This window comes from Protopterus annectens, chromosome 1.part1, assembly GCF_019279795.1.
Source record: "Protopterus annectens isolate FY-2018-M chromosome 1.part1, PAN1.0, whole genome shotgun sequence".
NCBI lineage: Eukaryota > Metazoa > Chordata > Ceratodontiformes > Protopteridae > Protopterus > Protopterus annectens.
Genome location: NC_056726.1, coordinates 724,258,822 through 724,284,577, shown reverse-complemented (window position 1 = coordinate 724,284,577; position 25,756 = coordinate 724,258,822). Strand labels below are relative to the sequence as shown.

Genomic DNA, 25,756 nt, shown 5'->3' with positions numbered 1-25,756 from the left:
TAGGAATCCTGACTGGTGGCCTGATATGGAAAGACCCTTTTAGAAAGGCCTTACAAAGTCTATGAGCCATAATAGGCACCCCATTTTCTCCCACATGAAAGTTTGAAATGGCAGCCAATTGAACTCTCAAAGTGGCAGGAGAAGCTCCTTGGTGAAATAGTATGGACAGAAACTCCAAGACTCTGTTCAGTGGGGCTATTACGGGATCCAAATGTTGTGTAGTTGCTCAGTGTACAAAACGCTTCCACTTACTAGTGTAAATTTTTGTAGTGGAAGCCTTATGAGAAGCCACTAGAATATTTTGAACAGCAGGGGAAAAAAGATCAGACCTGGCTAAGAAGGGAAGCGGAGCAGCCAAGCTGCTAGTCTGAGGGAGAGAAGCGACGGGTGGGGAGCCCCTGACGAGTGGGTCAGTAGATCCGGCTCCGGGTCCAGGATCCAGGGTTCCCAAATTTGGTGTGCTTGAAGAAAAGGAAACCAAATTTGATGAGGCCAGAATGGGGCAATGAGGATTATTGTCCTCTCCAGGTTGTTGGCTTTCTGTAGAAATTTTGCAATCAGAGGTATAGGAGGGAAGGCGTACAGGAGGCCCTGGGGCCAATCGTGAATCAGAGCGTCCCTGGGGACTTCACCTGGAGGGGGTAATAGGGCAAAGTAGCTTCTGCATTTGGCGTTCATTGGAGACACAAACAGATCACAGCAAGGCTGGCCCCACTTGCTAAATATCTTGTCTGCAATTGTTCGTTTGAGGGACCACTCGTGAGGTAACAGGATGGCTCTGCTCAACCTGTCCGCTATGACGTTGGATAACCCCGGGATATGCGTTGCTATCAGAAAGCGACCCGTGGACTCTGCCCATTGCCAAATTCTCATGGCCTCTCTGCATAGTTGATAAGACTTGGTTCCCCCTTGTTTGTTTATGTACCAGACTATGGACATGTTGTCCGACTGAACTGCAATGGTCCCTAGAGGTAGAAGGGGAGAAAAGTGTTGCAACGCTAGAAACACTGCCCTCATTTCTAGAACATTGATGTGCAGATTGTACTCCAATTTGGTCCATTCGCCTTGGACTGTCTGTCCCTGAAAGATGCCCCCCACCCTATCAGGGAAGCGTCCGTGGTCACCGTAGCTGTCGGCGTGGGTAGCACAAATGGTCGGCCGGAGAGATTGCAAGTCTGAAGCCACCAAGACAGGTGCGATTTGCAGATGTTCGTGATGTGAATTTCGTGTGTCAGGGGTAACTGTTGGAATGACCATTGCGCAAATAGCAGCCATTGAAGAACTCTCATGTGCAGTCTTCCCAAGGGTATCGCAATGAGGGAAGCTGCCATGAGACCCAAAACTTTCAGAACCAGTTTTGCTGGGGAAGAGATGTATGATTTTGTAGAGAGGCTATTCTTTCTGGAGGAATCCTTAGAATTAAGCAACGCGTATCCATTTCTGCTCCTATGAATGAGATATGCTGTGATGGCTGTAATACAGATTTTTCGAAATTTACGGAAATTCCGAGATGAACACAGAGTTCTAGTGTGTAATCCCTGGCCTGAATCAGTCGACGCTCGGTGGTGGCAGTAAGGAGCCAGTCATCCAGACTAGGCGTCTCAAGTGAGACACTACCACTGCCATACATTTGGTGAAAACCCTGGGGGCTGAGGTCAGACCAAAGAGCAGGGCTCGAAACTGAAAGTGACTGTCTCCCAGCCGGAAGCACAAGTGATCCCTGGACGCCCTGGCCATTTTGATGTGGTAGTACGCGTCCTTTAGATCTATTGAGCACATCCAGTTGTCCTTCTGTAAGAATGGAAGGATCGATTGAAGCGTGACCATCCGGAACTTTTCTTTCTTGACGATGGTATTGAGTTTGCTTAGGTCCAGAATTGGCCTCCAGTCCGCTGTCTTTTTTGGAACTAAAAAGAACCTTGAGTAAGTTCCAAATCCTCTTTGGTCCGCCGGGACTGGTTGGATGACTCTTTTTTTCTAGCAGCTTTGAAAGTTCTATAGCTGCAGGGTCTCGCAGATGGGGCAGTACATCTGGGAGTCTTTTCTGTGGAAATGGGGGCAATAGGAACGGAATTCTGTAACCTCTGGTAACAATGCTTTTTACCCAATTGTCTGATGTAAGACTTTGCCAGGCCTGAGGGTATAAAGCTAAGCGACCCCCGACTGCCTCCACAGCAGGACAGTCGGGCCTCCTCTCAGGAGTGCTGGAAAGGTTTCCCGGGGAGTGTATCCCTGTCACCTTGGTTTTGCGGACCCCCTCTGCCACCAGGGCGACGTCTTCCACCTCTGCCCCCCCCCCTCTGCCTCTAGAGGGGGCATCACCCTGTGTGCCTGGGAAAGAGCCTTGAGATTTTCGAAACCACATTTTTCCACCACGTTGCCCTTTGGGGTACGGTCTGGATGGGGTGGAAAAACGGACTCCGACAGCAGACAGAGTCTTTCCCTCTTGCTCACACCGGGTAAGGGTCTCCTTTACTTTTGGGCCAAAGAGAGTGGCACCGTCAAATGGGGCGTTAGTAAAGGAAGACTTGAAGGTTTCCGCAAAGGAACATAAGCGCATCCAGGATTGTCTACGAAGAGCAATCGCTGAAGCCGCAGCCCTACTCGATCTTTCGGCTGCATATGAAATGAGCCTCATGGACGAGTTCACAATAGATGTAAGGGTATTGAGTTGTGCTGTAACTTTCTCTGAGACAGCAGCATCTGTAGTACCCTGGAGGGTATCTCCCAACTCTTTGATTAGATCTCTCTGCAACCGTGTGAAATGGGTCAAATAGTTCAGCGATCGCATGGAAAAAGCCGCTGAACTAAAAATGCGCTTCCCATACCTGTCCATAGTCCTAGAATCTCTGTTAGGCGGATGGACAGATGAGGAAGATTCAGACATCTCCTTTTTAGTGGCCGCTGCCACCACCATAGCGTCCACTGGAACTCCTTTTGTGAGATAAGCCTTGTCTTGAGGGGCAGTAATATATTTATTAGGCTTTCTAGGGACTGGCTCCACTGTGTCAGGTGTCTCCCACGCCCTTTGAGCAATCAGTTCCATCAACTCATCGAAGGGCGGAGTGACCCAGGAGGAGGAAGGGCGAGCACAGAATGCCTTCAGCAAGACTGACTCATCCTCAGAAGGGGGTAGGGCTTGCCAATCACCTCTCTGTTTTAAGATCTCCAGGATGTCAGAAAAGGAGACATCCTCTGAGGGTGATTTCGGGGACCCTTCTGACTCATCTAAGTCAGTGTCCGATGTCAAGGATTCTTGTGGAGAATCCAAGTATCTCCTCTTACACAACCTTTTCCTCGGAACTTCCTCGGGGGGGCATACGATGAAGCCTCCGAGGAAGAGGGGCCTCCCTCTGGGGGCGGCTGAGACACCGGTGCTCGATGCTTTGACGTAGCCGTGGGTGCAGAGGAGGATAACGGACCCTTATGGGAAGGAGAAGCTGTTTCTGCAGAAGTGGTTGTCTGAGTCGACAACACCTTCCTCATGAGGTCGAAGGCCCCCGGGTCCCGAGTTGAGGAATCCCTTGGATCCGAAGAAAGCGGAGGGATCCTCGAGACGGGAACAGAGGGCATCGACCCCGAGGATGGAACCGAGTCGATCTGAGCCGAGGCACCGAGAGGGAGAGTCGGAACCGAAACATCGGTCCGACTCTCGGTCCCCGAACCAAGGATGGATCGTCGGCTCTGTGATTCCGGTAATGGGTCCGTCGGAGTCGAGGTGAACGGTGCCGACTGAGAGAAGGACGGTTCCGGCACCGAGGGCTCCACGATAATCAGATCAGCCTCTCCCGGCTCCGAAGACTGAACAGGTCTCGGAGGAATAACAGATGGAGATAAGGGAAGGCCTTCGAGTCTCAACACCAACTGGGAAGAGACTGAGATGAGTTTGGACAAGGCCGTATTCTCCATTAATTTCTGCACCACGCGGTCTACATCGGTGTCGGAGAGGGGCCTAGAAGAACGCGTCAAAGGAATCGAAGACGGAGCCGACCACACACACAAAACTTAAAGGTAAACTAGAAGAAAAATTATCTAAAAATGTTAGATAAAAGTAATCTTATCTGTCAGGTGGTCCGAGCTCATCAAAAATGATGTGAACGTTGCAGCGGCAAACTAGATCTGAGGTAAAGGCAGAAGGGAATTGCGGGAGATAGGTTGGTCTCGAGCTTCTTCTCGATGCAGAGCTTTGCCAAGCGGCCGACACCAGGTGTAAGAACAAATGGCGAGATTGAACACTCTCACATCCAGGTCAATAGATGAAAAAGCCAGAAATGACCTTGGGCAAGAAAGAAGGGTCAGTACGAAGGGACACCCTATCCGTTTGGAAGATCAAGTAAGGACTCTTGACACTCGAGGCCTGCAGCTCAGATACTCTTCTCGCTGAGGTAAGTGCTACTAGAAGTATGGTTTTAAATGACAAAAATTTCAAATCACATGAATCAAAGGGTTCAAAGGGAGAACCTGAGAGACTGAAGCACCAGAGTCAAGTCCCAGGCTTCTAAGGGAGGCTTGACCGGAAGTTTAACATGTTATACTCCCTTCAAAAAGGTCTTGCATAAACGGTGTGACATAATTGAAGAATTATCAAGACCATTATGAAAATTGGCGATAGCTGCTAAATGTACAGTGATCGTTGAAGCTGAGACTCCTGCATGTAAAAGAGTAGTCAGGTATTGTAGGATCTTTTGAATAGGCATAGAGAAAGGGTCTAAGTTCTGGTCTTTGGCCCAAATAGAGAACCTAGTCCATTTACTAGAATAAACTTTTCTAGTGGAAGGTTTGTGTAAGGCCAGAAGAATTTCACGAACAGGAGATGGGATATCAGGCAGCCTGGCAATCATTGGAAGTGGAGGAACCAAGCTGTGAGCTTGAGACTGTGCAGGTTTGGATGAATCAGTCCCTGAGGATGAGATAACAGGTCCTTGGAATGATCCAGAATCCACAGGCTGTGAATCAGATGAGGCCACAGAAATGGGAACCAGACTTGACATGGCCAGTAGGGGGCAATGAAGATCACTTTGCTTCTCATCCTCTGAGCTTTTTTGAGAAATTTTGGGATGAGGGGAAACGGGGGAAAGGCATACAGAAGACCCGAGGGCCAATCCATGCATTGGAGCGTCCCTCGGTGGTTCCCCCTGGGGGGGGGTCAGGGCAAAATAGCTTCTGCATTTGTAGTTTAGAGGGGAAGCAAACAGGTCGCAGCAAGGCTTGCCCCAGCGCTGGAAGATCCAATCTGCTGTTACAGGGTTGAGGGACCACTCATGAGGCATCAGGATATTCCTTCTCAGATTGTCCGCAATAAGGTAGTAACACCCAGGAATGTGCGTTGCTATAAGAAAGCGGTTGGAAACTATCGCCCAGTACCAAATCCTGACACAGGGGGTAAGACCTGGTTCCACCTTCTTTGTTGATATACCAGATGACTGACATGTTGCAATGGTCTCCGAGGGAAGGGATGGATGGAATGCCTGCAATGCTAAGAGAACTGCCCTCAGTTCCAGGACATTTATGTGCAAGTTGGCCTCCATGGGGGACCAGGTGCCTTGGACACTTTCCCTGGAAATGCCCCCCCCCCAACAGTTAAGTGTCTGTTGTCACCGTGGCCATGGGCTGGGGAAGACAGAAAGGTCGACACCAAAGATTCATTTGTGGCTTCATCCACCATAGCATTTCCTTGCAACAGTTTGTAAGGCGTATCATGTAGTTGAGTGGGTGAGTTAGCAATGACCACTGTGCGGAAAGGAGCCACTGCAGGATTCTCCTGTGCAGTTTCACCAGTGGTACTAACATAATGGCAGCTACCATGGAGCCCAAGAGTTGCAGTACAAGATGTGCTGGTACATAGGTCTGAGGAAGAAGGTCTTGGATTTGGTGTCTTATTTTCAAAAGCCTGTGAGGGGGGAAGAGAAGCTTGATAGGATGTTGTGTCGAAGACCACTCCAATAAATTCCAGTGTCTTCATTGGGGACATTTGAGATTTGTCTTTGTAGATTGTAATCCCCAAGCAGAGAGCATGAGCGTGAGTGAAAGAGGCTGTGGACTAGAAGATTCCTGGTCGGAGCGGTAAGGAGCCAATCTAGATAGGGAAACACCTGGAATCCTTGTAGTAGAAGATGAGCTACCACAACTGCCATACATTTGGTGAACACTAGGGGGGGGGGCTGTCGAGAGACCTTATGGCAGTGCCCTGAACTGGTAGTGATTGGCTCCCAGCCGGAGGCAGAGAAACCTCCGGGAGCAGTGATCCATCTTTATGTGGTAGTACATATCCTGGAGGTGTATAGAGCACATCCAGTTATCCCTCCCTAAGAAGGGAAGAATGGACTGTATTGTGACCATCCGGAATTTTTGAGGTTGATAAATTTGTTCAATAGGCTGAGATCCAGGATTGGTCTCCAGTCCCCTGTCATTTTTGGCACTAAAAAAGGACCTTGAGTAAAGCCTGGATCCTGTCTGGTCTGGTGGGACTGGTTGGATGACTCTTTTACTTAGCAGCTTTTCTATCTCCAAGGCTGCTAATTCCCTCTGATTGCATGGTACATTGGAGGTTCGTTTGATGGGTCTGGGAGTCGAGTCAAAAGGTATTTGGTAGCCTCTGGATATAATTCTCTGCACCCAAGCATCGGTAGTAATAAGATCTCAGGCTGGTAGATGCAGAGAAAAAGGACGCCCGACAGCTTTCAGAGGGAAGCAATCAGGCCGCTGCTCGAAAGCGCTGGTAGGGTCTGCTGGAGAAAGAATCTCTAGTGCCCTGGTTACGCGGACCCCCTCTACCCCGAAAGGGATGTCTTCCATACGAGTTGCTCCCTCTGCCCCGGGGGGATTGTTCACCACAAGTGTCATGAAAAGGTCCTTGGGATTTCTTGAACCACATTTTTCCTCCCTTCAGATTCCTGGAGTAGCACCTCTGGGGTTGGAAAGGCATATGCCCACAGCAGACAAGGTCTTTGTCTTTCTCACTACGTGTAAGTGCTTCTCATACTTTGGGTCCAAAAAGTACAGATTCAGCGACACGTGCACTGACGAAGGAAGATTTAAAGGGGTCTGCAAAGTCACACAACCGCATCCAAGCATTACGTCTCATGACAACACCTGATGCGGCAGCTCAAGCTGCCCCCTCGGTGCAATGAGATATCAACCGCAGAGGGGTTTGAGATGGATTCAAGGGCAGCTAGCTGTGAGGAAACAGTATCACGTACCTCAGATAGTATCCCACCAAAGAGAAAGACATTTCAGAAATTAGGTCTCTTTGGAGATGAGTAAAGTGTACCAGATAGTTCAGCGACTGAACAGCAAATGTCGCTGAAGCATAGGTCAGTTTCCCTAGTCTGTCCATGGTACGGGACTCTGGAGGATGGACGGTAGAACTATCTTCTGCCAGTTCCCTCTTGGTGGCCGTCGCCACGACCATAGAATCAACTGTCAACTGCTAGGACCAGTGGGGCTGGTCTTCAGGTGTAGATAAAATTTTTGTCTGGCCTCCGAGGGACACGTTTTACGTTGTCCGGGGCCTTCCAGGCACGCTGCACAATGAATTTAACAAGGTCATCTGCCAGTGGGGTCACCCAGGAAGTAGATGGCCAGGCACAGAAGGCCTGCAGGAACAGATTCCTCAGAAGGGTTATAGGACTTCCAGTTTCCCTGCTGCTTGAAGATTGAGAATGTCTCTGAATGAGATGTCATCTGGGGGAGACCGTGGGGACCCTTCCCCCGCATCACAATCAGTTTCTTGCGTGATTCCCCTGGTGAAACAATGTGCTTACTCTTGCACCGTTTCTTCTGGGGGTGGCTGCCCAGTGGGATCTTCTGAGGAGGACTCCGGAGAATGGGTTCCCTTCAAAGAGGGTTCTTGCGACTCCCGTGCCCAGGGTCCCGAAATAGAGCATTGGGAGAGGAGCAAGAGAACTGGAAGCCATCAGAGCCATGGACAATGATGGCACCTGGGAGAAAATAGGTGCCGTGCTAGATACCAAGGTACGGACAGTCCAAGCACTGCTTCAGGAGAGAATCTGTTCCACCGGAGCTGATGCAGCAAGGGTGGACAGTGCCAACAGGGAAAATATTGCTGTCGGGACCGAGACAGTATACACTGGAGGTATCTTGTCCTTGGCAAGTATTAGAGTTTTGGAGCCAAAGGAGATGAAGAAACTGTCGGCGCCATGGCTGGGGATGGTGCTGAAGTAGGTACAGTCATCGAAGCTGATGTCAGATCCAAAGATTGCACCGAAGTCAGTGATGCCGCGGTCAGAGCCGAAATCGGGGTGAATATCATGGACAGCACCGAGGGAGAAGACACAAAGCCTGATGCTGAAGAGGTCTGCGCAGAGGAAGCACGGAGCAGACTCGGTTCCATAACTGACGGAGATGCAGGAACGGAGTGACTCAGTTTGTCATTATATTTTTGGTATTTGGAGGGGGGAGACCTCCGACCCAGATACAGCCTCCGAAAAGGGTGCCTTGAGTAATCCGTTTTTCCTTTTTTTTTTTTGGTCATTGGGGGGGGCTGAGACCCTCCATCCCAGATAGAGCCTCTGAAAAAAAAAAAGTGCCTTGAGTAATCCGTTTTTCCTTATGTTTTATGGTCTTTGGAGGGGGTGAGACCTCTGACCCAGATAGAACCTCCGAAAAAGGTGTCTTGAGTAAACCTTTTAAGATAAGTTTATTACATTCTGCTAGTGTACAATTAATAAAACTAGCACAAGTGTCACAGTCCACTCTAATATGATCCACGCCCAAACAGCAGACACAACGAACATGTGTATCTAAGTTAGGTATCTTACGTCCACACTTGTCACACTGTTTAAATCCCAACTTAGCTTTGTCTGACATAGTAAGGCAACAAGGCTATCCTATAGAAAAAATAAGGGAGAAAATACCAGTGATGTTATTTTAAAAAATACCACTAGTAGAAAGGAAAGGCCAGTCAAAGATAGGCGAGAGGGACAGTACCAATAAAGGTAAAAAATTAAATTACCAAGGAAAAGGGTAGGAAATAGGCTTTGGTTATAGGCAACAGCAAGAAAAGGCTAACTTGACTAAAAAATAAATAATTTTGAAGAGAAACTGTCTTAAAATTAACAATTTTCTACTTAGCTTTGAGAGAGATGGTTAGCACGCCTGACTAGGAACACGGCAAACGAGATCTGGCGTGACTAGGAGAGGGGCATTATGGGTAGGTCTTAGCAGAGAGTTTTTGGCTTGCCTGAGCTGGGAAACGGACATATTGGTTCAGAGGACAGAACCGAGGTCCAAACTGTAATGAAAGAACAAAGATTTACAACATCAGACTGAAGTATTTTGTACTGTTCGGATAAACTGCAAACGCATACAGCTCAAAGTTGACACAGGTTCCAAGTGCAATGTAATATCAGCAGAAACATTTGCGAGACTATGTCATGGTGAAAGGCTTGATTTGGCAAGGTGTGCAAAGCTTGTTGCTTATTGAGGTGAAGAAATTCAAACCAAAGGCTCAGTAGTACTTTCATGTTACTCTGCTGGAAGAAGCTATGACTTGTTATTCTATGTGGTCAAGTGGCATGCCCAGTCATTATTAGGGCTCAGACAGTTTGAAAATGGCACTGGTTTCATTTAATAAATAGGTCCACCAAGTTAGCTTAAGACTACTTTAATTTTGCCCAGTACATTTTTTCTACTGATGCCGATCTTTTTGAAGACAAACTAGGGAAACTTCCAGTTGCATACTCCATGAAGTTAGATCCAGAGGTCAGTCCAGTTATCAGGCCAGCACGTAAAGTTCCAAAAGCCATGCAGGATGGAGTCAAGGCCAAGTTAGACAAAATGGTGCAGCAAGATGTGATTTGTCCAGTTGAAACTCCAACTGAATGGGTATCTTTCCATGGTGGTAGCTCATAAGAAAAGCTCAGATGACATCAGAATATGTACTGACCCACAAGATTTGAACAAAGCACTAAAAAGACCTCATCAACCAATGCACACAGATGAAGTCTTGATGCCAAATGTCACTATTTTTTCTGTCTTAGATGCAAACACTTCATTTTGGCAAATTCAGCTTGATGAGAAATCATCATTGCTCACTATGTTCGGTACTCCATTTGGCAGGTATAGATTTCTGAGAATGCCATTTGGGATAAATTCGGCAAGTAAAGTCTTTCAACAAGCAATGGAGCAAAATTTTTTCTGGGTATCCTTGTGCTATTATAGTAGACTACATATTAGTAGGAGGTCATGATGAAACAGAACATAACAGAAACCTTGGAAAAGTTCTAGAAAGGGCACATCAAGTGAATCTTAAGCTCAATCTACAGAAATGCAAGTTCAGGCTACAAGAAGTTACTTATGTTGATCATTTATTTACCAGTTCAGGCTTATGACCAGACCCTTCAAAACAAACAGCCATTCTCGAGATGCCAGCACCAAACAATGTTAAAGCCCTGCAGCGTTTTCTTGGCATAGTCAACTACCAAGGCAAATTCATTCCAGACTTGAGCCAACTTTCAGCAATGGTCAGAGAGCTGACACGTAAAGATGCATCATGGTCTTGGTCAGAGCAACACCAAAGAGCATTTGAAGTCCTGAAACGGAGAATTGGCAGTCCTCCAACACTTGGATACTATGATATTCACAAGCCAGTTACACTCTCCTGTGAGGTTTCAAAATTTGGTCTTGGTGCAGTCATTCTACAAAAGGATCAACCAGCCCACCCACACTCGAGAGAAGGAGAATGGAAAGGGAAGCCAAGGATTTTTTTTTTTTTTTTTTACTACCTAAATGAAGAACCCCGGGGAAGTACAGGAATGTTCAACAGAAAGGAAAAGTCAAGAAGAAGCTAAAAAAAGCAAAATATACTTATACAAATGCTGAAATAACACGCTGGAGCTCGGACTATGTTTGTGCACTCTCAGACGGCAAATGAGATCTGAGGGGAGAAGGAAGACAGGGGGCATTATGGGTAAGGGGAGGAGCATGGAGCTCGGAGCCATAGCTGGAAAATGCTGCAGTGTCAGATCCAATACAGATCCGAAGACCCACAGGTTCCACAGGTTGAAGATCAAATGAAGTAAACTACTTCAGATCTAATTATTAACTTATTAACATTAGCTAATCAGTTGAACTATAATGTGAATAGCAGTCAGCATTTTAACATAAAGATTTAGTTGAAGTAAGCTTAACATCAAAATAAGTCTCATTTACTGTTGGGACAGAAGTGTTACAATCAAGCTATTTGTTTTATTAAATGAAGTTATTAGTTTTAATGGTTCCGGAATTTTAGTCATGGTATACATGATTTTTTTTTCCGAGCTGAGCACCTGTATTTTGCAGTCAAGTCTTGTACACAGGTAGGAAAGCCCTAGCTTTTGAAAAATCCGGTTTCATTCGAACTCTGGAACCAACAATGGAAAGGGAGATATGATTTTTTTCATGACTTTACCAAGGTCCACAAGAATGGCTGAGTTTGAATCTGTGGAAATCTTGAGTGCTCTTCATGGAGGGACAAAAAGCAGCCATCACCCAAATATGAAAAAAAGTCATCATTGCCAGACACTTTGCAAACACTTTTGGAGGCTAAAGAAAGGCCATATGAAAGGTTCAGAAATGGTACACATGGCTTTCCACATTCAACTGAAGGAGTCATCGGTGACTACCTTAACATGGTATGCATCTAGGTATCCTGCACATCATATAAGTAAGAGCATCAGTTCTGCTATGGACTGCAAGGGATACTGCAAACTATCGAGGATGAGAACAAAAACATCTAAAGGAGGAACCAGTATTAGGCCCCACAGATTCATGGAAAGGCATGGACCCACAGTCATTCTGGATACCAAGAAAACTGGAATATATTCACAAGCCTTACCATTTCTGTGGCACAGAGTGGATGGTTGTTTTCTAAAGCTGTGTGACCTGCATCTCATAATCTATTTGGTTTGACAGGAGTATATAGAGTTACTTTTGTTTTTTGCTTGAACTACACAGACTGACCATCCAGTATACTTCTTAAATACTTAGTGCAAGTATTTTGGACAAAGCCAAAATTAATGGGGGGACAAAGACCCAAAAATATATTGCTCTTATAAAGTTGTTAAATAACAGGGTTTGCATTAGAGTGCATTTTTCTGAGGAATATGAAGTCTGAAACCCAAAATTATTCAGCGACTTCAGTCCTGAATGATTTGCCAGTAAGCCATACATTTTGAAGGGAAAGGACAGAATTGTGAAGCAAAAATCTGGGCATTCTTTGAAAATCTGGAGAGTTGAGAGATATATTAGCCGGTACTACTTCAAACGCCCTTCTGTCTACTGTTATGCTTCTCCACAGTGATGCAGAAGGGAAAGAAAAGCGATGGGGTTTAGCAACACCCTTACCTTACATTTACTTCTTTATTTTATTTTACTTTATTTTTGTTTTATTTATATTTTGTTTACTTGGCTAGCCCTACTGATCCTAAACCCATTTTCTAAGGGGATTTGGGAGCAAGGTGTAAATTAAAACAATTCTAACATTCAGATAGGATATACAACCTCATTAGTCCTTGTACAGTATGTGACATAATGACAATAGTACAAAAGTACAGTTTTTTACCTACCATAAATGTAGATGTTCGAGTGCTTATACAGCTGCAGTAATCACATATGGGTTCTGTGCCGTCAGGCGGGTCCTCGGCCGGCCGAATTCCAAAGTCTTGGTCTGGCGCCAGTTGTTGTCGCCTTCTTCCCTGACGTCAGTGCGACAGGGGTATACAAGTCACAGCTGATGCCATAGTCTTCAGTCTTTTTTGCCCCAGATGTCAGGTGCCCCCCAAAAGGAAGGCAATACATAAATTATAAGGCTATATGCCTATAGATATATATATATATATATATATATATATATATAAATATATTCCAGCAATGCAAAGTTATCAAAAAAGAGAAGTTGCAAGCAAATACACCATAGGAGGATAACCCAAAATAGTATGTATGAGGAGGAGTTAGCCACAAATCCTGTACCTAGAGGGGATGGAGGGAGGGAAACCTGTACTGCAGCTGTATAAGCACTCGAACATCTACATTTATGGTAGGTACAAAACTGTACTATGTTCATCGTGCATACAGCTGCAGTAATCACATATGGATAGAATCCCAAAGCTACGCACAGGGTGGTAGGCACTAGGTGGAACTGGGTTGAGCCAGAATGCCCTGCAACACAGCAGTGGCAAAGCTTGCTCTAGTTTTGGAATATAAAGGCAGGTGGTAGTGTCTTGTGAAGGTATGTACAGAACTCCAAGTGGCTGCCTCCAAAATATCCTTGGTAGGAACTCCTCTGAGGAAGGCTGTAGAGGTAGCTGTGGCCCTGGTGGAGTGTGGTCTGATGCCTACAGGGACAGGTTTCCCATGGTAGGAGTAACAGAATCGTATGCAATGGCCTATCCATTTTGAAATTGTCTGTTTGGTAACAGGCTTTCCTTGAGCTCCTACAGCATAGGACACAAAAAGTTGTTCAGATTTCCTGAAAGGCTTTGTTCTGTCCAAATAATAACAAAGCTGTCTATGGATGTCTAAGGAATGTAGCAACCTCTCCCCTTTGTTTTGAGGGTTGGGGTAGAAGGTAGGTAAGTGAATGGCTTGATTTAAAGCTACCCTGGATACCACTTTAGGCATGAATGACAGGTTGGTTCGAAGGGAGACCCTGTCCTGATAGAAGATGAGGAAGGGCTGTACAGCCATGAGGGCTTGTAGTTCTGAAACCCTACGAGCTGAGGTAATGGCCAGAAGGAAAGCTGTTTTCCAGGACAAATATTGCAAATCTGTTGAGGAAGCTGGCTCAAAGGGAGGCAATGTTAATTTTTCTAGAATGTAATTAAGATCCCAGGCTGGCACTGGTTGTTTCCTTGGGGGTCTTATATTCTTAGCCCCTCTGAGGAATCGTCTTAAAAGTGGGTGAGAGAATAAAGGTGGATCCGTGTTAAATTCTGCAGAAATGGCTGAGGCATGGATTTTTATGGAGGAAAATGAAAGCCCACTGTTCAGCAGCTCAGCTAGATACTGTAATACCTGAGGCAAATTCAGTTTTCTAGGGTCCTGGCCTTTTTTCTCATTCCAAGAGCAAAACCGTTTCCATTTTGCGGAGTAAGTCTTCCTAGTAGATGGTCTCCTGGCCTCCAGAATGACATCCTGCACCTCTTTGGTGAGTAGGGTCTGTTGAGGTGTCAAGGGATTTTCCATGCAGCGAGATTGAGTGTTTTCAGCTGACCGTGAAGAGTTTTGTAGCTGTGCTGAGTCAGCAGAAGAGGCATTAGAGGTAGTGGCCAGGGAGGAGTATGTGTTAGGCTCCTTAGGAGTGGGTACCAGTGTTGTCTTGGCCAGTCTGGAGCAATCAGTATCATCTTCGGCCTGTCTGCTCTTGCTTTCAAGAGTACCTTGGGTAGAAGGGGCAGAGGTGGGAAAGCGTACACTGTCCATCCTGTCCAACTGAATGAAAGGGCGTCCACTCTCCAGGTCTTTGGGTGAAAGGTCCTTGAACAAAACTTTTCCAGTTGATGATTCCTGTGGGAGGCGAAGAGATCTATGTCTGGCCTTCCCCACTCTTGGATTATCCTTGTAAACACCTGTGGATGCAACTTCCATTTGTGTGGGTCTGTCATATTTCTGCTTAGATTGTCTGCCAACGTGTTTTCCAAACCTGGCAAGTACTGTGCTTGAAGTTCGATGTGCCATTCCAGAGCCAAGTTCCAAAGTGTCATGGCTAATCTGCACAGGGGGTATGAATGTGTTCCTCCTTGTTTGTTTATATACCACATCACTGTGGTGTTGTCTGTTCTTATAAGCAATTGTCCTGGATGCAAGTGGTCCTTGAAAGCTGTAATTGCATTTATTACTGCTAGCATTTCTTTTTGATTGATATGAAGGTGCTTTTCCTTTTGGGACCATTTGCCCTGAATGCACCTGTCTGTCATGTGCGCCCCCCAGGCGTAATTTGAGGCGTCTGTTGTGATGACTTGATTTGCTTGAGGCTTGCAGAAAGGGAGGCCTTTGTTTGTTTGGCATGCTTTGGCCCACCATAGAAATTCCTTTTGTAAACATGGAATTATTGGTATTATTGTTTCCAAGCTGTGGCTGTGTTGAGACCATAAGCTTTTTAGGTACCACTGAAGTTTCCTCATATGCAACTTTGCACATGGGATTAAAAGGATGCAAGATGCCATGAAGCCCAGAGCCTGCAGGATTTTCCTTGCAGTAAGCGTGGTACAATTTGCTAGTGTTTTGAAGTACTGAGTTAGTTGCCCTTGTTTTTCTGGCATAAGATAGGCCATCCGGGTGTTTGTGTCCAAGCTGGCACCCAGGAAAGTTATTTTCTGAGTTGGTGTTAGTCTGGATTTCTCTTTGTTGATTGTGTATCCCAGAGAATTCAGTAAACATGTTGCATAGGCCAGATGTTCCAGTAGTGTGTGCTTGCTGTCCGCTTGGATCAGGCAGTCGTCCAAATAAGGGTAAATTTGTATCCCTTGTAGTCTGCAGTATGCAATTACTGATGCCAGGCATTTCGTGAATACTCTGGGCGCAGTAGATAAGCCAAAGGGCAGAGAATTGATAGTGGATTGAACCTGCAAGAAATCTGAGGTATCTTCTGCAACTTTGTCTAATTGGGACATGCAGGTATGCCTCCTTGAGGTCCAATGCTACCAGCCAAAACTCCTTGCCCAGCATGGGAAGAAGCTGCTGTAATGTGAGCATCTTGAATTTTGGTACGAGTAGAAATGTATTTAGGATGGATAAGTCCAAAATGGGTCTCCAGTCGGTTCCTTTTCTTGGCACCAGGAAAAGTCTGGAATAAAAACCTTGACCTTGTTCGTGAGTAGGAACCTCTTGAATGGCTTTCATTTCCATGAGTTTTGTAATTTGTATTTGTGCCTCTGCCCTTTGATTGTGTGGCAGGTTTGGCATGCCTCTCATTTTTGGAAGAGTGTGAAAATGAAATCTGTAACCTCAGTTTATAATATCCAGGATCCATTTGTCTGTTGTGATAATATGCCAATTTCTTGTAAATAGTGCCAGCTTTCCTCCCAGGGGAGCTGCCAGCTGGGAGATGCTGGGTTGAAAAAGGAAGTCATTGGGTTTGCTTTCTGTATTGTTGTGCATTGTCTTCGCCACCTCTTGGGGCTGGAGTTTGCCATTGTCTGCCTCTATATGATCCTTGAGACTGTCCTCTGCCCCTTGAATGCCTGTATCTACCTCTTTGGGGCTTGTCAGTGGCTGGAAAGGACCAGTTTTTTGATGGCCAATTTCTGCTAAAACGTGGTGGCTGTAACTGTAGAAAGGCCTTGACAGTTTGCATAGATTTAGCTTTTTCTTCCATTTTTTGTAGCATCTCCTCAGCATTAGTGCCAAATAACACATCCTTTTGTAAGGGAGCATCTAGCAGTTTAGCTTTAACATGATCAGGCAAGCTTTGTTCCCTAAGCCAGGCATGTCTACGAATAACTGATCCTGTAATAGCAGCTCTTCTTGAGGCCTCTAAAGCATTATAGCCACATTGCAAGGTGTGTTTACCCACTTGTTCTGCACTATGCATCATATCCTGCAATTCCTTCAAATCTGGTTGTTCAGGCTGAGACATTTTGTTTCTTAATTGTGATAACAGAAACTGCTGATATTTAAGCATATGGAACTGACAATTTAAGGCTCTCATGGCTAGGGTGGCTGAGGTGTATACCTTTTTACCCCACCTTTCTAAGGATCTAGATTCTCTTTCGGAAGGAAGTGGATTCTTGGCAGTAGAGGCCTTCATTCCCTTGGGGCCTTGAGAAATGGTTTCAGGGTCAGCATTATGACTTTTGTAAAGAAATTGGTGAGAATTAGGAACTCTGTAGTACCTATCAGGTTTGACTGGGGCAGGAGGCAGGGAATCCGGATTAAGACAAGCCTCCGAGTAAACATCATCAAGTATGTCCAGGACCGGAGGTATAGCCAGAGGTCTGTGTTGAGGTAACAATAGAAATTCCCTAAGCCTTTTCTTGGAATCAGAAAAGTCTTGGCCTTCCCAATGGAAGTGCTCCCTCAAGGTGTGCAAGGTTTCCCCAAAGGAGAAATCCTCTGGGGGAGATACAGAAGGAATGGACTGTTCTGCATCCGAATCTTCATAAGGGGAGTACGAGTGTTCCTCTACATCAGAATGTTCTGAGACAATGGAGCCCTGTTCAGAGGAGGGGGAATCTTCTTCTACTCTGGGTCTCTTGTCTGGAGGGGGCTGGGAGCCCCTGATAAGTGTAATTAAATCCTCAGCCATTTTAAGCATCTGCTTTTTAGGCATGGGGCCTGAGGATGGGCCCTGTGCAACAGGCCTCTTGGGATGCATGGCTGATTTGGACTTAGTAAAGGCCTTAATGGAAAAGGAAGAAGAGGGCCTAAATACACCCTGGGTGGAAGTGGACTTATCCCCGGTAGGAGTTTCAACACTAACAGTGGCTTCGGAGGTTGTAGTCTGAGTAAGGGCCGAGGTACCTGCGGTCTCGGGTACAGAAGACACCGCCAAGGAAGTGTTGTCGGTAGTCAGGGACTGCATAGGCGTCTCGCTGAGAACCGGACCACGTGTAGCCGATTTTGGCGTGGTGTCGGTGGAGACCGCGGACCTCGCGTGTCGGTCTTTGTCCTTGCGTTTTTTGGACAAAACAGTAGTCGGAGTATCCGACGACATTTTATAATCAAAGGCTTTACCAAAATAATGTTGGGCGAACTCCACCCGACGCTTAATAGTGCGTTTATTGAAAGTCGCACAAAAGTGACAGCCCGAGACGTCGTGGTCTGGGCCTAAACAAGGTATGCAGAGGGAATGGAAATCCTTATGCGGTATTTGCTTCCCACAAGAAATACAATTGTTAACTTTGTCGGACATCGGTCTGAAGCAAGAAAAGTTTCCCCAACGGGGTACTTAGCTTTAAAGAAGACTTTGGTTTCCAATTTTTCGTAAATTCAGGAGCTGGCCGACCGGCACTTGCGAACTGCTTCTGCTTCGGGCACCGCACGGCAAAAAAGACTGAAGAATATGGCGTCGGCTGTGACTTATATACCCCTGTCGCACTGACGTCAGGGAAGAAGGCGACAATAACCGACACTGGACCAAGACTTTGGAATTCGGCCGACCGAGGACCCGCCTGATGGCAGAGAACCCATATGTGATTACTGCAGCTGTATGCACGATGATCATAGCTGCATACAATAAGCCATACATAAATGCAGAAAAGAAACATTGAATAATTGTGCAAAATATCAACATATAGCTTACTCAGGAAAGCTAAAAAACATTTCAGTACTGAATTGTATTGCTTCTAGTAATACAATAATGTACTAACACATTGCATATGATATGGTGATAATAAATGAGGGAGCATAGAAACAATCTTTTCTAAAAGAAAGTATCATTAAAATCAGACAAGTTGCACAAAGAGACAATATAAGTTAATTCTGAAAAACGGTGAGCGATGGAGTTGTGGGAAGAAATAGGGTACTAGTGCAACAAATAGTTTAGCTCAAATGAGAAGTCATATAGACAGCATATAGAAAGTGAGGAAAACAGTGCGACAAACTAATTTATTCAATAACAAGCATATAGGCTAGACCTTCATGGATTTTTTTCTGCAATGACTTGGTTACAAACCCATACCAGCCAATGGATGTGCGAAAAAATCCTTCCCTTCGGTAAAGCTTTTATTTTTAAATTAAACCATTCCGTTAAAGCTATATGAGAGCCTGTCAATGAACAGAGTATTCCTCCCAAAACAGCTAGTGAGCTGTCACAAACCACTACACAATCCCCACCTTTGAAAGCTTACATCTGGATTTCCTAAATGAAAATTGATTCAACACCCCTGAGTGTCTATTATGCTACAGATTAATGGATCTCCCTTGAGCAGATAAACAGCACATTTTCTACTGTACTATCAATTATGGACAGAGCCATAAATGGTATGTCCAACAGCTTGAGATACTCTGCAAAATTAATCAAACTGCATCAGGTACGCATATGATTACATTCATCTGCTGCTGACTCCAAATTACTTCAAATAAAACAAGGTGGAGTGCCAAGTTTATAACCCAGCACCCCCTCCCAATCCACTGGAATAAACTTTCCCTGCATGTTAAGCAGTGCAACCACTTCCCTTAAATAAAATCTAGATGATAGGATGGGTGTATAAAAATTTACTCCAGAATTAACTAGTATGGCCCTCCTGGGGAAAGGAGGTGCAGCATGAGGGAGGATACTGGCGAGGCACAACTGCTTTTCAGACTTACTGGCCTTGGAATATCTATGAATCTATTAATACACGACTAACTCCCCTATATCAGGGCATTGCACAGTGTTCTGAGGAGCATAATCTTGCAGATCCTTCCCATGTCTCAAATTCATCACTCAGAAATATCTGGGGGTGCTGAGCAGGTGAACCCAGAAGTTTCATGAGAGCAACAAAATCTGAAATACAATCATTAAGGACCAAGAATGATAAGGTAGCACCAGCAAAAACCTATTTCCCCTATTCTATTTGTAAATCTGGAATTCCTGTTTGAAAGTGTGCAGAAAATCCAGCTTCAACTGGAAGCCTAAGGCTTGAAATGAGAACATATCACCCACACAATGTATTTAAAAATACTGAATTACACAAATATTGAACCCCTAAAACATTGATCTTGAAAGACTGAAAGCCAAAAGAATGAAAAAGAAAATCACTTTTTTTCGGGGGGGGGGGGGTCAACTCCCCCGTGCCTCCTATACCTCCTGCTAATTATACATACCAGCTCTGAGATCACTCTTCAGTGAGAAAAGGGAGTTTCCCCTTCCTCACTCTTCAATGATCTTTCACGGACTTAAAGCCAGCAGAAGCTATAAAATGAGTTTCAATCAATTTTGGTGTAAAAAAATGTTAGACATTAAGAACATTTGATTATATGGATGTTTTCCCACCCACAACAGGTTTTTAATATGAAATGAAGTGTAGTCTCCTGCAGAGAGCAACTCTGGAGAGAAAGTCCTATCTACCTTTTATAAACTGTTGGATGGTATTTGGATGATGTTAAACAGTAGTGGAGATATCAGAATAAGAGTTCATGACATGCTATGATCCAAGGGGTCAGTTCTGTGGATTCAGCCAACTGCTGGATATGTTTTCTGCCTAAGAGCAGTTTCAATAGTAGGCCAGTTCAATACTACTTACATAAAGTGAGAATATTCTCCAAGGAAGACTCATCTGGACTGATTCCATGGAATAAGAAAAAAATAGCAAATAATTTTCTAAGCCAGGGTCACAACAGCATGCATTCTGTGGGGAAGGCAGACACTCACATGCTCTCTCACCCTATTGGAGGGCAAAGATCTTTTCCTCTTCCTCACCATGAAGGAAACTTGAGACTTCAGCAGATTCTTTCTCCTCTTCTGCTTGTGCTTCATATGGGAAAGACATTATGTGGAAGTAGGAGATAAGAGCATCCATTATCACTTTCTTCCCTGGTCCTCCTGAACAGCGAATGCCTGTTACTGTGGTGGATACAGCTCTGCTTCTGTGGCACCATGCTGACAATGAGGTCAATGCTGGAAGCTAACCTGATGTCTCTTAAACAGCCTAAATGAACACAGCATAAAGCTATGGCATGCTGTGACCACTCAAGTTCTAATCTCAACTGATAAAGATCTGGTACAGAATGGAAGTTGGGGAACACATAGTGCCCAAAATATTCAGTGAACCCACAGAGTGTTTTTTGTGTAAGTTAGTCTCCAGACTAGGAATGCTTCATCTCTACATTTAGTCAGCCAGCATGAGTGAATCTGATAGGAAACTAGCAGCCATTATATTTCTTAAATGAAAGTTGGCCTCATGCTTGCCAAAGGTTAGTGGCCAACATAGACGTATCTGATGTTAGATTGAGGTGGTAAATACAGGAAAATGCCCTGTACTGGACTGAACCAACATCACCCTGAAGTTCAGTAAATAGATGCCCATCTCAAGATAAAGGACTTAAATGGCACTGTTTGAAGCTCTAAGAGCAGGACCATCTTTGTTAAAGACTCCAACTCAGATTTCTTGTAAGCATGCTTGTAGAAATCCTTAAATTTATGAGAGATATGCTTAATACAGTGACACCTACTTTCCCTACATACCCGGGAACATTCTTCCCCACACCTTTCTAACTCTTAGGGCAAGAAATCTGGACAAAGCCTAAATTAATGAGGAACAAGGTCCAAAAATAAGGATTTTAAATATTGCTCCTATAAGCTTAGAAAGTTTCTAAAACAGGATTTGCATTATCATGCATTTTCAGAAGGATATCAAATCTGAAACTTAGCTGTATGTCATTATTTAGTGACTTCAATCCTCAGTGACTTCCTAGAAAGCCACACATTTTATGAGGAACAGGCTGAAAATATGAGGCAGAAATTTGGATATTCTGCAAAAATCTGTACAGTTGAGAGGTATGTAATCTTCCCTGTGATGTTTTTCCTTTTCTCTTATTTGTTGATGACTTATGACATGCCTGCTGTGGCACTGACATTCTTAATCAAATAATCTTTTCACTCTGGTCCAAAAAAATGTCTGGGAGGAAGAAATGCCAAATGACTTCTTCAGTACCTGATAGTCCATTAGGTGAACCCAGAAAACTTTTGCTATGTGCCTCAATGTAGCATGCAAATCACAACATAGAAGAGCACGTAGAATGGATGTCTGGTAAGGACTGTTGTCACCTGCAGCTACAGTCATTTACTTGAAGGTCTGATGAAAAAGAAATAAGGAAACAAATCAAGATGAAAAAATATAAAAGCTATACGAAAAATGAACAGACTGCTAGTTAGAATGCTAAAAAGAGAGACAAAACCCTCCCAGTAATGAAAATTCACTATGGGGGGCAAATGTTATAGATTCCATACATATAACTGCATACCATGAAGATGAAGGAGGAGGTAACAGACAGGACTGCTGAAAATCAGATGACAAACACATGTTCAGTAGGAGAAACCCCCAAGTATGTGGATCTGCTGTAAGACTGTAATGAAAGACCAAGTATGTTTTTTTTTACGAGAATTTCAATAACTGCTCAGCACAAAGATGGATAACCCATGGTCAACATGAAGTCTCACATATTTGCAGATCATTTATTTATTTTACATTTGTTGACCAGGATTGTCCGACTGAGGTGAAGAGCCCTTTATCAGCGGAGGTCCAGGGAGAAAAGCTCTAACATTATACAATTTTCATTATAAATTAGCATTAAACAGCAATGTTACAGAATTATTACAAGGCATTAAGTAGCAATACAAAGTTATAGAGTGTCAATCAGGAGTATAGCATAGCATAACTATTTCAAGATGTATAAAAGGAAATATGTCATTAAGATGAGTATAGTTTTTGGGGTGAGTGGTTACAAAAACCCAGTTTTACTATAATGTAGTTGCATGAAGACAAGACAATTACAATAGAATGTTTCTCTGAGGCAATTTGCTTAACAGATTTTAGAAGACAGTAGACAGAGTAGTCAAGGAAGATTAGAGAAAGCTAGTGAGAAGAGTGAGTTAAGGACAGAAAGTAGATTAAGGTATGAGAAGTAGGGGATGTTTAAGGAGAGTGAGTGCAGTGGCAAGATCAGTGACTTTTAAAGTGCTCTTTGTTGGCTGTCTTACATTGTTTAGGATGTGTAAGGGTCCTGATATCTAGTGGTAGTCTATTCCAGGGAATAGTGGGGCGATAGCTGTACATGTCACATCCAAATTTAGACTTGGGTTTGTAGATTTGTAGTAGTTCTTGGTTAGAGCTTTGGTGAGGTCTGGAGGGAGAATAATGGGAGATGACAGGGGATAGTGCTGGGCAGTAGGAAGGCTGGTATAGGACAGAATGGATGATCTGGAGCTGAGAGAGAGAAGCTGGTGGGGTAATTCAAGCCAGTTTAGGTGTTTTAGAGAGAGACAGTGATGGGATTTGTAGGTTTATTGGGCAGCAAATCTAGCTACCTTATTGTAGGTAGTTTCGAGTTTGGTCAGGCGTGCTGAGTTAAGATTTGTGAGAATTTGACAAATGTACATTAGACTGGGTAGAAGGTAGCTAAGAGAGAGTAATTTTGGCTTCAGAGGTAAGGAAATTGTTACGGAAAAGGAGCCCTAGTTTTGAATGAGTCTTTTTGATACAGTTATTAACATGCATGTCAAATTTAAGCTGATTGTCGATGGTTATAATATTCTCAAGTAGGATATTAAAAGAGGTGCAACACAGAAAATTATTTGGCTACTTAAGTGCTGCAAAATATAATGGTCTTATTTTACTGAAATATATAATTTTTTTTGATAGAAAACTGTAAATCAGTTTGGATATATTCTGGCATCATACTTACTGTGCTGCCTGACTTGTGGCGCCATGCTTAGCGTGCTGCCTGACTTGTGGCGCCATGCTTAGCGTGCTGCCTGACTTGCCTGACTTGTGGCGCCATGCTTAGCGTGCTGCCTGACTTGTGGCGCCATGCTTAGCGTGCTGCCTGACTTGTGGCGCCATGCTTAGCGTGCTGCCTGACTTGTGGCGCCATGCTTAGCGTGCTGCCTGAATTGTGGCACCATGCTGGCTGATTTAAGACTAAGCTAATTGACAATAGTTTGTACAACAAAAACTGGAATCACAAACCAAGATCAAACAACAAGTTAGTAATGGCAGACAGACTCCAAAGCTCAAATTAGCTTCAACACTTATAAAGTTCATTTTAATTTTTTTTTGCAATTGTATGCCAAGGCATGTGCACTATGCAATTACAAAAATTACTTCACTAAACATTTGCTGCATTTCTTACATTTTAATGATCAAATCATGTTGCAATGAGTATTCTGAGCTATATGAATAAAGCTAACCTGCAAAATGAGACCTTTTATTTCTTTTTAAATAAACAGATCCAACCGATGTAAGACTCCATGTCTTACAGCAGGACCAATACATGAAATGCGGCCAACTCAACCAAAACTACTTGCATAGAATTCTAAGCTCAAAAAAAGCTTCTTCCGTAATCAAATGAAAACAAACATACCTGCACCCAATGGTATGTGGACCCCAGTTTTTCCATAATCTCCACCCACGTGTCAATCACATATCGAATTTCACTGACTGACATCAATGGAAGGGTAATATCAGACCAAGGATGGAAACACATCACTTTACTAGAGGAAAACAGAAAAAAAAATCCAAATTCCAAATGACGGCATGTCAATATTTCTATTAAACTTAAAAAGAAATCATCTAGAAATGATATGCAAACACAATGGCTAAATGATCTACTACAACACCTTCCTTTTAGGTCCAACTGGCCGAACACCAGCCCTGCTTATTTGCCCGGTAGGATCGATCCTCCACAAGAGGCCCCGCACTGGGCTTTGTCATGGTCATTATATGCTTTGTGATCCACAAAGATTGCCTAAGAGTTGCTACAGCAAAGCGGAGGGCATTTTCCTACCTGTAGCCTTGCTTCTGCAATAGCTATGAATTTCATCAGTGGAGTAGACTACGTTTCCTATACATTTCCTATAATTCATTGCATTTGTAAAATTTCAGTGTTAGTTCCTCAGTCTCCCATAGTAGTTTGCTGCTGTTGCTGACTACTCAAGAGGGTTTTTACTCTCAAACTGATGTTGGATTAATCTGGTTGTGTGCATCACTCCAATTGCTGTTGCAGAAGATTGTATCTTTTATGAATACTGGGAGTGATTCTACATTTTTCTTTTCTTGCTGAGGTGGGGTATACAACTGGTTCTTAAAGAATATAATTATAAAAAAATGTAGAATAGTTAGCCCCAGGAAGTATGAAAACAAACACTAGTAAGGACAAACAGAAATATGAGCACCTACTGTGATGTAACTTCTAATCATCAAGACTTATGACAGAATGTTACCAGTTTAACTGTATGGCAGACAAACACTTGCTGCAGATGCAGAAAGGAGCAAAATAATCCTAGACAAGTGTAATACAAAGCTTGTATGTTGAATGAAGGGAGGCAGAGGTGGACAGAAAAATGATTCTACTTTGCTAAAATAGGAAAGCAACAATAGAAATAATTTCACCCATAAATGTAGTGCATGGATATCATAGTTTCAGAGCTGCATACAAAAGGGGGGGGAACAAACAGAAACTTAAAGGTAGAAAATGGTTGGGCTCGACAGGAGAGGCAAACCTCTCAACTGTACAGAATGTCCATATTTTGGCCTCATATTTTTGGTCTGCTCCTCATAAAATTTTGGCTTTCTAGCAAATCACTAGCAAATCATTGAAGACTGAAGTCAGAAAATAATGACAGATGTGTGAGTTACAGACTTCATATTCTTCAGAAAATGTATGCTAATGCAAAATCTGTTATTCTATCAACCTTCTATGTTTGTAAGAGGAATATTTAAAAATTGTCCCTGTTTTTGGGCCTTTGTCCCGCCATTATATATGGCTTTGCCCAGATTTCTTAGTCTTAGAGGTTGAGAGGTATTAAGAGGCATTTTGGAAGGAAGTGTGTATGGGAAAGCTGAACAAATTATGTTCATTATGTGTGGCATTCTGATTTCTTCCCACTTGTCAAAACCTGCTACTTAGTGGCCGTCATAATGTTTCTGTACATGTAGTCTTTACTGTTGCCCTTGTGGCCTAAGCTATAGCTAGAAGTGATCTGCAAGCATTAGCCATTTAGCAATAAAGTAAATAAAAATAAACATTTGGTAATAATTCTAAGTGTGCTGTAAGATTGGACATGTGATACTGTTTCTAAGAAGACATCTGAGATGACTATTAATTATATTGAGCA

General features: G+C 43.9%; 1 protein-coding gene across 1 annotated transcript in view; it reads right to left on the bottom strand.

Moving 5' to 3' along the window:
* The window catches only part of GALT (galactose-1-phosphate uridylyltransferase), a 1,193,614-nt gene that overhangs the window by 885,880 nt on the left and 281,978 nt on the right, over positions 1 to 25,756 (bottom strand). The window contains exon 5 of the mRNA XM_044087230.1: positions 24,004 to 24,133. Within this exon, the coding sequence (XP_043943165.1) occupies positions 24,004 to 24,133 (130 nt within the window). The remainder of the gene's footprint in view (positions 1 to 24,003; positions 24,134 to 25,756) is intronic.